Source organism: Antechinus flavipes, chromosome 3 (assembly GCF_016432865.1).
Source record: "Antechinus flavipes isolate AdamAnt ecotype Samford, QLD, Australia chromosome 3, AdamAnt_v2, whole genome shotgun sequence".
Taxonomy (NCBI): Eukaryota; Metazoa; Chordata; class Mammalia; order Dasyuromorphia; family Dasyuridae; genus Antechinus; species Antechinus flavipes.
In genome coordinates this window covers 443,344,772-443,357,724 of record NC_067400.1, presented here as the reverse complement: position 1 = coordinate 443,357,724, position 12,953 = coordinate 443,344,772, and the positions used below count along the sequence as shown (strand labels likewise).

Genomic DNA, 12,953 nt, shown 5'->3' with positions numbered 1-12,953 from the left:
TTGGGTATTGTGGACAGAGAAGTTGCCTGGGAATTGATTTAAGTATTGTGATACATAGGAACTTTGATTCTAGATAGGTCACAGTTCTTTTAGACTAGCAAGTATGGGACAGATACTTACCTGAATTAGTAAAGGAAGCTCCTCACAGAGAGCTTGCTAAATGGATAAAAATCAAAGGTCTGGATCCCCCCTTCCTGATATTCCACTTCCAAAATGAAAAATGAAAATAATTGATTGATGTATTTGTCCCATTTTTTGGAAAATGATGGTGTGTGTGTGTGTGTGTGTGTGTGTGTGTGTGTGTGTGTGTTGTGTCTTTCTGTTAATGGTGTTTAGAGGTTCTTATTTATTACATTAATGGCCTATTGTTCTGCACCTGATAGTGGCCTAGTGATCATCCTGATTCTAAAAGTCCCTACCAGTAGAGTAACCTACCTATATTCATGTGGGAAGGCTTGAAATTCATGCTGGGTGATGTGATGGATTGTAAGTCTATTATCTAATACCAGTCTGAAGATTACCCACCAAATAATGATTTGGAGCTCGAAAGTCATTTACTCAGATATGGAAAGATTGGAATTAACATTAGAGAAAATAATATCCAAACCAATGAAATGACATCATTTGGAGGAAGAAATAGGTAAATAGGAATAAGAATGAGAATGAGTTTTATGGCTAGTGGACTAGCTTTAGTCATGAAAATAGTACTAAAATTGTTTTGTGTAAGATCTTTTTAAGTTGGAAGAATTAGAACTTGTATTTTACAAACATAGGAGCTTAGATTTAAAGCTGAAAGGGACCTAAGAGACCATCTAGTCCAAGGGTTCTTAATCTGGGCTCACCAGATTTCTCCCTAACAAGGGATCTATGAATTTGGATAATAAAAATAAAAAAAATCACCTTTTTTCCACTGACTTTCAACTAAAACTAAGCATTTCTTTCATTTATTGAAGAAGAGGCTATAGATTTTACCAAGCTGCTAGAGCAGTCTGATACAAAAGTGGTTAAGAATATCTAGTTTTAGTCCAATCTTTGTATATTAGAGCTGAGGAAACTGAGGCACAGATAGTGTCTTTTCCAAGGTCATGCAGGTGACAGAAAGTAGAAGCAGATTCTGAATCCAGATCCTCTTACTGTAAATCTGGACCTCTTATTACTACCCTTTTATTATTTGCATACTGATTTCTTTGTATACCACAAAGAATCAGCCACATATTTTACATGAGTGAATTTAGAGATGGTAAATAATCATTGAATAACTTAGTTCATTCCACGGAACTTCATACAGTTATTTTACCCTTGGGCAGTTAATGATGGTAGTGATTCTATCTGATCTTACATGGAATTTAATTGATTCAGAATAAGAATTTTTGCCATGGAGATGCTAACAGCAGGGAGTTGTATGTGCCTGTGAAAAATAATTAAGAGTCTCCAAGTGAGAATTAATTCGTCATTGTTTTAAAAGGAAAAATAATAGTGATATGTTGCTCTTACCTTCAGATTGTATTTCTTTCAATAATAAAAAACAATCTCATGTGCTATATAAATTTTCAATTACATTCTATCCTGATAATATTGTTAGAAATCAAAATGGTATAAAACCTAAAAATATCTCCAAAGTATTTGGGAACAAATTTGGTGAAGAAAGTAAAAACTATTTGGAGGGGAAAAAAATTAGGAGTGATTATCAAAATAAAATGTTTAATTTTTGTATGTCTCCTTACTAAACATTTTATAGAATAAATAGAGGCTAGATATGCTTTGTAATTACCAATCATCCTTGAAATACTAAAATACTTTGTAACAAACAGAAGATTGGGAGAAATAAATACAAAGAACTTTTTTTTTGGTTTTTAAATAATTATTCTGATTAAATTTAAGACTAGAAAGGACTTTAGAAACATCTAGTTCAATTTTCTTCATTACTTATTTTTATAGATTAGAAAACTGAGGCCTCATCTTGCCCGAAGTCACACAGATAGAAAATTAAAGAAGTAGGATTCATACACCTTGTGATTTCATATGCTACTTCAAGTACTAACTTTGACTTTATCTGAACTTTATGAGTGATAATAATAACTTTAATGTAACTTGTAAGGGTTTGTAGAGTACTTCTGTCATAACCACCACCATTTTCTGAGCACCAGAGAAGTAAAGTCATTTGTCCAGTGATATGGGAGAAAAATGGGAGAGCTATAACTCAAAACTTGATCTCTTGTCGCTGGGTTTTGTGATCTTTCCATTATACCAAGCTGCCTTGTGAATAGTAAATGAGCATAGCAAATTTTTCCTGAATTTTAATTTCCATTATTAATCAACTTATACTTCTAGAATTGACATGTATATTAGCTTTTCTGACCTGCATCATTGTATGTGTAGTGTACGTAGGTCACTGTGGCAGTTTTCTTGATTGACCTAAATAATGAATAGTAAAGAATGGTTGATATTTGATGTAGTTAGATTCATTGTGGATGAATAATGGGAGTCATAGAAACAGAATGCTGCCTCTTTGATTTTGTTGAGGAGAAAGAGTTTATTGTATAAAACATGAAAATTCTTAATGGGAGTTTTAAAATCTGTCAAGAAAGACATTGTAGCTTGATATTAGAATAATATTGTTTTTCACCTCTATTTTATAAAAGATGAAAAACACTTCAAAGTAGTGTATTCATATTTATTTTGAATTATTTGGTATTTTTTCCACATCTTCCAGAAGTTCCTGGATCTGTGGTAAAGACTCATTTTATATAACATCCACAAGTAATGTGGCAGAACTTTCCATAAAGAGGCTATTAGGAAGATGGTACTAGTGCCTGCATGGACTAGTGTGATGCAGTGAGTTCTTGATATGTGATCAGGAGAGAAAACCCAGGGTTTAAATTGTGCTAGTGATTATACCTGTGTGATCTTGGGGAAATCATTTGACCTTTCTGAGTATCAGTTTCCTTATCTATAAAGGAAGAGACAATACTGATATCTATGTCACAGGGTTGTTATCATGATTAATGGGTTAATGTATTAATGAAATTTGTAAATCAGTTTCCAAGGCTTTGGGTTTTCTAATTGTCAGTTGTCCTTCTCCTCATTCAGAGTGTTTACTGAAGAATAAATAGGGCCTGTTTTTTTTTTTTTTTTTAAAGCTCCAGAATGTTGCTGTTGTTTTGAAGCAGACTATTAGAACACATGCCTTCAGAGGTCACTACTTTGAAAGGGATAGAGTTCTTTTAAATATATAATTTCTGTTATGTCTATTTTCAAATCAGTCCTAATTGAGCTTTCAACATCACACTAGTCATGTATGTAGTTAGTTATATTGAAATATGTATAGTAGCTATCTGTGAGCTTCTTGAGAGCAGGGGCTGTTTTTTTGCTTTTCAATCAATTGGTAAACATTTATTAAGTGCCTACTGTGTACCAAGCTTTGGGGATACAAAAAAGACTCAGAAGGCACTCCTTGACCTTAGGAGTTCATTGTCTAATAGGAAAGAGTGCTCGCAAACAAATATAACAACAAACAATATACAATGTAGGAAATAATTAACAGAAGAAAGGCACTAGAGTACTTCACACAATACCTGACACATAGTAGGGTCTTTAATAAATGTTTGATTAGCTGACTTAGACAATTTTACACACACACATATACATGCACGATATATATGTGTGTGTGTGTATACACACATGTAATCATATAATATGAGATGGATGTGCATACTGATATACTAAAATTTGATAAGCATGTGTGTGTGTGTGTGTGTGTGAGAGAGAGAGAGAGAGAGAAAGAGATTGAGAGAGAGAGAGAGAGAATTAAGTAGACATGTTGTAAAATGGATCCTACAATGAGCACTGGCCGTGGAGTCAAGAACCTTAAGCTCTATCAGAGTCTACAACTGATTAGTTTGGTCAGAGTTGTTTATCTTCCTAGAATCTCTTTTCCTTATCTACAAAACTAAAGGATTTGATCCTTAAATACAGCTTAGTTCATAACAGACAAAGAGTGCTTCTCATTTTTGCCAACTGACTCTTTGTTAGGACTGCTTTCATATTATCTCTGGTGTTGATGTGTGATATTTATCTTTATGAATGTGAGAGGATATGTCATTCTTCACAGCTTAAATATTTTTCTGTTTCTTTTGTGTTCTTTGCAGGAAAGATTTCAAGTGAAGAATCCTCCTCACACATACATCCAGAAGCTAAAAGGCTATCTGGATCCAGCAGTAACCAGAAAGGTAAGATGAATTTGATTGCTTTTTATGGTATGTCCTCATTGCAGAGAGAATCCTTTTGTATTTGAAGAGACTTTCCTTCCTTAAACACTAATCCTCTGCTAGATCCTTCAGGAAACACAGCCTTTGAAATTGAAAAAGAATGAGAAGGGAGCAAAGAGAAAAGAAGTCACTTCCCCTGACAATCCCCATCACCTTAATAGTTTGACTTTTGGGGGATATTAAGTGGAGAAGGAAGGAAGCTGTGCAGAAGGTCTATTCAGTTATTACCATTTGCTCTCATTACAGTGTGCAAAGGGCAGAGCCCAAAGGTGTAACAAAACATGAGAAAAGTGTGCCTAACAGAAAGGAAAGATATTTGTCATGAATTGGTATACTTCCAGAGACCTTGAAAATTACTGGAGCTTTGTCAGCCCAGCTGTGTGTTCATATCCTGTGTTGCTGCTTTTAACAGCCTCTTCCTCCCTCAAGAAGGTGAGGGGAGAATGGCTGATTCCGTTCTCAACTCATTCTCTTTCTTTTCAAACAAGCTCTGCTTTGTTGCCGCCACACAATTGGTTTAGGCAGATGCCTTGTGGTAAAATATGTAGCCTGGCACAGCTCTTGGGGCCTTGAATCAATCCCTGGCTGTCTCGGGGCAAAGCTGGCCTCCATCAAGATGGGCAAAAGGGCCTTTACACCAGATAACGTTTGTTTTCCTGTTGACCTACTGCCCCTCCTTTTTGTCAAGGCTGCAATGAAAATATCTTCAGCTACAGTCCCTCTGTTGTTGCTACATGTGAACCAGGAGGAAAAAAAAAAAAAAAAGGAAAACTTGACTTGTTAGTTATTGGCTGTTGTTTCTGTGGGTTATTGTTCTTGTGCTTTTTGATGGGGGAAAAAGGATATTGAATGAGAAGAGACTTTGCTCCCTTCTAAATTTTTTCTGAAATTTTATTTTGAGAATAGTTTATGATTAGTAAGGAGAGGGGGAAAAAAACTGAGTGCATTTTAAAATTCATTGAGTGTCTTTAATATACTAAGTTCTGTTTTTAAGAGACTCCTGGCAGAGGGCCTTTCCCTCTAAGAAAATACATTCCGAGGCAGTTCAGTGCATGACCACTGACTTTGTGGATAGACTGCTAGATCTGGATTCAAATATAGCCTCATACATTTTCTGATTCTTTGTCCTCTGTTTGCCTCAGTTTTCCTCAGCTGTGAAATATGGCTCATAATAGTATCTAGTTCCCAGGGCTGTTGTGAGAAACAATTGAAGATAATATTTGTAAAGCATTTAGCCCAATACCTGGCCCACAGTAGGCACTATATAAATGCTAGCTATTTGATGTCATGGCATGGGTATCACCCATTCAGTAGTGTAGCTCAAGGATGGAGCTGAATTGGTTCATTAAATGACTGGAGTTATCCATGTGAATACTGCTCAGTTCTTAAATTGATGAGTGATGGTTTTGTTTTGCTCCCTTCCCTAATTTAGTTTTCCAGCTTCTCTCATGGTACTGAATGAATTCAGACAATTTTAAGAGTTTAAGGTTACAAATATTTTAAATAATAACAACTTTGAAAGACTGAAGAGCTCCAATCAATGCAATGGCCAGCCATGAACACTGATGAGGAAGCATACTGCCCAATTCCTGATGATGAGGCAGTTGATAGTTGGTGTAGTAGGACTAATACATTTTTAGACACTACTAATAAAATTCAAATTAAGAAGGTAGTGAAGGAAAAAGAAAATTTGAAGTATTATTTGACCATACTTATTTGTTACTAAAAAAGATTTTTGTTGGGAAGGGAAGTAGGGGGTAGTGATACAAATAGAAAAAAGGAAGAAATGAGCAACAGGGAAGCATTAAACATGGAGAAGTGGAAGGGAAGCCTCAGAAGGAGATGTAGATAGGCAAGGCAAGAGAGAGTTTGCCTTTTAAAACTCATTTTTACAAATGAATTACATGTTAATGCAAATTGAATAAGGCCACAAATAACACACATATTGGCACGGCCCAGTTTTTCTGCTGACAATTTTCTTTCTTTTTTTTTTTTTTTTGCTAATAACCTTTATTTTTTTTAAAATTTTTTTTTAATAATTTTTTATTGATAGAACGCATTCCAGGGTAATTTTTTTACAGCATTATCCCTTTCATTCATTTCTGTTCCGATTTTTCCCCTCCCTCCCTCCACCCCTTCCCCCAGATGGCAAGAGTCCTTTACATGTTGAATGGGCAGTATATCCTAGATACAATATATGTGTGCAGAACCAAACAGTTTTCTTGTTGCACAGGGAGAATTGAATTCAGAAGGTATAAATAACCCGGGAGGAAAATTTTCAGTAGCATTTTCTTAAAACTGGACATTTAAAAATGTGTTGCAAAGAACACCAAAATTGTAATACACCAGGATGGACTGTTTTGTGACCAATATCTGGAACTGAGCAAGGTGCCAAGTGTCTGTATGTAAAACTGAACTTCATCTTCCTAGAAGACTTGATTGTAGTCTTCCCAAGGTTATAACTAGACACCCAGAGGCCTTGGATTAGAGTAATTCAAATCTCAAGACTAATAATTCAATGGTTTACAAATTTCACAAAGTAAAAACATTTGTATACCCTTGCAACATTTGAATCGAAAACCCATTAAGGAGCTCTTGGCTCCTTACCCAGAACCATCACAGGGAGGAAGAAACTGGGAGGGGTGGGGTTATCCCCATCTGGTTCCCAGCCTCATCATGGGACACTCCTTGGGATTGTTGCTTCCTGCCTGTACTGTAAAACAAAACATAGCAAACAAAATAAAAAACAAACTTTTCCTCTCTAACAAATAAAATCCAGAAGTCAACAACAAAGAGAGTTTGTTTCAGTTAGCCTTTGCTCCTGAGTTTACCTCCTTGGATGGTATCTGTTCATCCTGAAATGCTTTGTGGCTATTGGTCTGTGTTTCATTTTCCCTGTTCATTAATTCAGTGAAAAAAAAAAATTAAATAGACATTGAATCGAACCTCCCTGGTTTTAGAAAGATTTCTGTCAGGCTCTGGCAGCAAGGGACACTCAGTTCCACACAACCTAATTGTAATGCCTAAAGCCAAGAAAGAAGGAGATTTTGTTTGGAATAAGGCATGGTTTGCAGTTAAAATGAGTTTAAGATTCTCAGCTGTGTTATAGAGAGAAGGGGAAAAAAAAGAAAAAGATTTCAAACCAGGGCTTTAAATCCCAGCCAGACAGTCTCTGCTGAGCTGCCTCCATTTAACTGTCCTTGGAGTCACAGAAAATTTCATTCATTAATCTTTGGTTCAAATCAGATAGAAGATACTTAATTCTCTTTAGGAAAAAAAAAGTGTCCAAGCAAATTTTGTTTGGATATTCTTCTGTAATTTATTTTGATGGCTTAAAATGAAAGCAGAGAAGGAAGAGGCCAAATTAAATATCTCAGTGACCAGAATTTGCCAAGCCAGCTTCACCATGCACTAGGCAGTTGTCTGTATACTGAGGTTTGTGCTGATGTCTGGCACCAAAAAAAGACCACAGACCGCAAACCAGCAAAGTCTGGTTCTCTAAGGGCAGCTGCAGTTTTAGGGGTTGTGAAATAAAACCTGTTATCTCGCTCCTCCAAAACCTTGCATTTTGCCACAAAAGAATCCCAGTGGACCTTCCTTTTTCAAGGCAGTTTTGGTAGAGGGGATTTGTGCCTCCCAAGCCCAAGACATAATTCATACTCTTATATTCTCTTGTGCCTTTTATTATTTGTCACTTAAGCATTTTGAATTTTACTAAAAAGAATGATCTATAGAAATGGAAGGCATTGTTATTTGGCATTTGTTTAATGAACAAGTGACTCCTGAGGCTGACTTGGTTTGGATGAAGACAGGAGTGCAGAATACAGAGAACTCAATCAATCAATCAGTAATGCTACTGAAAACCTAGTATTAGGTACCTACTAAATGCTATGTATGGTTTTATGCTGGGGATAATCATCCCCTTTTCCCCCCTAAAAAAAGTTCCTTCTCTCAAGGGACTTATATTCCAGTAGTGGAAGGGGAGGATGAAATAATTGTTTGTAGATAAGTAAATGTTATATTTACATAAAAGTTATATACCATACTGAGAAATAAAGTGATTTCTTAGCGAGGAGACTACTAATAAAGGAAGAATATAGAAAGGGGCACAACAGATTTATAAATGAATAAATGCAAAATATATAAAATAATAATATAAAACTTTTTCTGCAGGTAAGAAATAAGAAGTAGGGGATGAGGAAATGTCTTATGTATCTGATGTTACTTGAGATATCTCTAAAATAGGCATTCTTTTTTTAAATCTTCAATAGTATTTTATTTTTCCAAATACATATATAGTTTTCACCATTAATTTTTGTAAAACTTTGCGTTTTAAATTTTTCTCCCTTCCTCCTTTGCTTCTTTCCTCTCCACAACAGCAAGCAATCTGATACAGATTAGATATATATAAGCTTTTAAAATATGTTTCCATATTTGTCATGGTTGTGCAAAAAAAATAAGACCAAAAGGAGAAAAAAAAAATGAGGGGAAAAAAAACTAAGCAACAACAAAAAAAAGTGAAAATATTGTGCTCTGATCCACGTTTAGTCTTCATTGCTCTTTCTCTGGATGCATTTGTCATTTTCTATCCCAAGTCTTTTGGAATTGTCTTGAATGACTGCATTGTTGAGAAGAATCAAGTCCATCACAGTTTATTATCACATAGTCTTCTTGTTACTGTGTACAATGTAGAGCAGGTATACTTAATATGGGGCCTGCAAACTTGTTTTTAAAAATGTTTCAATAATTGTATTTCAGTATAATTGATTTCATTAGTAATCCTTCATGTTTTTATGCATTTTCAAACATTATTCTGAAATGAGGTCCATAGGCTTTACTAGTTCTCCAGAAGGATCTATGACATAAAGGATCTATGACTCCAGGTCAATGGATTCACCAGATTGGCATTAAAAGACAATACACATGGAGCAGCAAGTTGGTGCAGTGAGTAGAGCACCAGCCCTGAAGTCAGGAGGACCTGAGTTCAAATGTGGTCTCAGACACTTAACACATCCTAGCTGTGAGACCCTGGGCAAGTCACTTAACCCCAATTGCCTCAGGGGGAAAAAAAAAGACAATACATAGATCCATGAAGGCGCCTAAATAAGCATGGAGTCTGGAGATGAGATGTCAAGTACTGGGAACAAGTGAGCTACTTTGTCTGGATTATAGAGTAAGGAAAAGTAATGTGTGATTCACCTAGAAAGTTGGAGCTATACTATGAAGACTTGTATAATAAAGAGAGGAGTTTATCCTTTCTTAGAAGCAAAAGAAAGTCATCAAAGCCTCTTGAATAAGGCACTTACATGATTAGAATGGTAGTTTAGTAATATCAGTTTTCTCAGCTTTTCATTTATCCAACAATTTCTACCCCGCACCCCCCAACTTTTTGTTTGTAAGATTGACTGGTTTATACCAAAATACCAGCAACAATAACAGCAAGTCAGCATTTGTGCATGCATTTATGTATGTATGTGTAAAAAGTGCCAGGGACCTTCCATTGGGCCTTAGGAGAAAAGGTAAAAGCACAGAAAAAGAATATAGCACAGTAAATAATTTAGTGAGGGATTGTATGGTACAGACTATATAGTCTAGAAGACAAGTAGCTTGTAAGCACTATCATTAATGAGGGACTTCATGAAGGAGGTGAGATTTGAACTAGTCCCTGAAGGATGAGTAAAGCTTTGGATGGTATAGGGGAAGAGTGGAGGATATTCCAAACAGGGAACCTACTAGTGTAGAGAAAAGCAATAAGAATAGAACATTGATGAGCCTGACCTAACTAGAAAGACTTTAATTATATACTCAGAATTAGGAAAAATTTGCATATAAATACAACTTTTACTTTTTGATAAACTCTTTTAGGTAATTTATTCTTTCATATCTTCCATTTTTGTCATTACTAATTTTTTTTTTTTGTTAAAGCATGTAAACACATACATACTTGCATATATACACATATATCACCTGAATCCATCACCTCTTTGTCATGAGATGGATAGCATGCTTCATCATCAGTCCTTTGGAATTATAGGTTATAATAGTACAGAGCTTACATAGGATCAGATTATTGTGAGCCTTGAAACTACTTATTTTTTGAAATTAAATATTAGGATTCCTCTTTATCTTGACATTTCTTGTAAAGACAAAAATTAAATTAGGATGCTTACTTATTGAAAGATTTGTATAGTTGGCTCTTTGTACAAAATGGAAGATAAGAAAACCCACTTTAGAAGTGGTAGTGCTTTTAATATTTCATCAGTTTTCTTACAATTAACCCACAATTATGACAGTCTGCATAACTTATATAAGTTGTTTCTTGAGGGTTTTTGTTGTTCTTGTTCTTGAATTGTAGAAATTCAGGAGACGAGTGCAAGAATCTACACAAGTGCTAAGAGAACTGGAAATTTCTTTAAGAACAAATCATATTGGGTAAGTGTTATGTTTTAATTCTATAGCTCTGAGTCCTTCCTGTGATGAATCTTCACTATGTAAAAATGATACTATCAGTTCTAAGAAATGAAATAGTTTCCTTTCTGGTCATTCCAAATAAAAATAGCTGGTGGTGAGTGCTTCAACAGTTTATTTTGGGGAAATGAGCTTTTCTCTTGTTCCTTGTAAAAGTATCAAGAGAAGAAGCCAGGTTAGTAGTCGTTGATTCAGTAATTGAAGGCAATCATCCTGACTCCTCATAATTCCTTGTTAGGATGCTGTGAATAAAGTCAACTCAAAACAAGTTAGGTTAAAGGTGAGTATGTCATCTAACTTGTGCTGAATGTAGTTAGAAGTCCCAAATCTGAACACTGATTTATCTCAAAACTTTAACTCAAAACCAGTCAGCCTGGTTGTAGATGACATATACCTCTTTCTGCTGTACTACCCCTTTTCTGTTTGTTGGAATATTAGTATGATGAGAACAAAACTGGTAGGTACACTATGTTCCTGCTGGTGCTTATAAACTAAATAAAACAATCAAATCCTGCCCTACAGGGACACCAAAATAGCGATCCTTCCCTAAAGAAGGTTTAGAGATCCTGAGCTAAACAACATAGGAAATTTTTACCATATAACAGCATAGTTTCCTTCTTCTAGTAGATAGGTTATACTTACTTTTTCCTGGAATATATTGGCTGACATAAGTAAGACTCTGGGTCTTAGATGTAGCATGATATAATTGGAAGAGTAGTGACGTAGACATTAGGAGTTTGAAGCCTGGTTCAGCTTCCTGAAGTCTCTAGCTTGGTAATATGAGTTGACGTTGGCAGAATTTAAGTTTATAAATAAAAAATATATTTTAATTAGATTTTCTTTGAGGTTCCATCCAACCCCAGAATTCTATAATGCTGTATTTTTATATTTATTGTTTAAAGTTCAATTTTTATTGGAGATTTATAGCTTTACATTCTTGTCCCAAACCTTAATGCCTCTCCTCCTTTCTGTGAAGACAGAAGTTAAAGTTTTTCACACTTGTATTTTTCTTAATCAAACTAAGGTCAGTTTAAACCTTCATGTGCCTCAGTTTTCTCATGTGTGAAATTAAGGATTAGTATTCTTTGACCTCAGAAGTAAAGTTTTGAGTCTATGAAATTACAAATAGTTTAACTAAACAGACATTTTAAAAGATAGATCTTAATAATAAGTCTCTTTAAACTATCTCCCTGAAAGATGAGGGCTATTTTAAAGCAATGGAGCAAAAGTTTAAAAAAAAAAAAAAAAAAGCTTTTCTCTTCAGTGTGTTATCTGCTTAGCTGTTCAGAAGCCTGGCTGAGCCTAGCTTAGACTTCCTGTGCATTCACCTCTATCCTGGCAGCCAAAGAGGAAAGGGCATTCATGTCCTAAGTTCTTTCTCTGAACAGGAATGAGATAGCCAGGGCTGAGGAACAAGGATGAGACATGTTAGTGTGGTGATAGTGTAGTGAGTTGATGTGTCCAATAGTCTAAATTCAGGGAATTCATATGATTTTTACTATCTGTGGATTAGGATCAGCAATTCACTGTGAGGGCCAAGACTGAGAAGTTGGCATCTTTCCTTGACAAAGTATGATGAAGTAAGTTGAGTTCAGGATTTCCACAAAATGTCAGAATGAATTTTTCAAACATTGCTAAAATGAAATAAAATTAGCCATCATATACCAAGGCAAAATCATCATTTCTAATGCAGAATTAGCAGAATGGAATAAGCTCTGGTTAGAATGAGGCTGGAACAATCTGCAAGCAATTGGTATAGTTGGTTATTCAAAATTCAGAGGTGCAGACTTTGTCCAATGTATACCTTTGCCATTTTCCCTCACTCTTCAGCCATGTGCAATAATCTCCAAAGTCCTAAAATGTAATTAAATGGCTATGTCCAGACAAATGCAGGGATATCGATACCACAAGTTGGATGGGTATACTATGACTTAAGCATTTAACTTTACAATTGGACCAGACCAGGTAGAATTAGAAATTGGATGTCTAATTTGGAAGGTTAAAGTTTTTTTTTTTTTTTTAATTTGCCTCCATTTTCAGCATTATTACCTAATTTGTTGGTATAGGGATTGCTATACTTGAGGCCTCTAAGTATTTGCATTCTATAGGAAAAAAAAATGCCTTCCCTCAAAAAATTTCAAGAATCAAGAAAACTGTCAGCTGCTTTAAAGTTGCAGACAGCATTACTCTTTTAGAGTAGACCTTCTTAGTCAATTA

The 12,953-nt window shown here is 35.2% G+C and overlaps 1 protein-coding gene across 6 annotated transcripts in view; it reads left to right on the top strand.

The window, feature by feature from the left end:
- The window catches only part of FMNL2 (formin like 2), a 355,622-nt gene that overhangs the window by 231,104 nt on the left and 111,565 nt on the right, over positions 1-12,953 (top strand). For all 6 annotated transcript variants that reach the window (XM_051986395.1, XM_051986390.1, XM_051986392.1 and 3 more), the window contains exons 3-4: positions 4,149-4,229; positions 10,624-10,700. In XM_051986395.1, the coding sequence (XP_051842355.1) occupies positions 4,149-4,229; positions 10,624-10,700 (158 nt within the window). The remainder of the gene's footprint in view (positions 1-4,148; positions 4,230-10,623; positions 10,701-12,953) is intronic.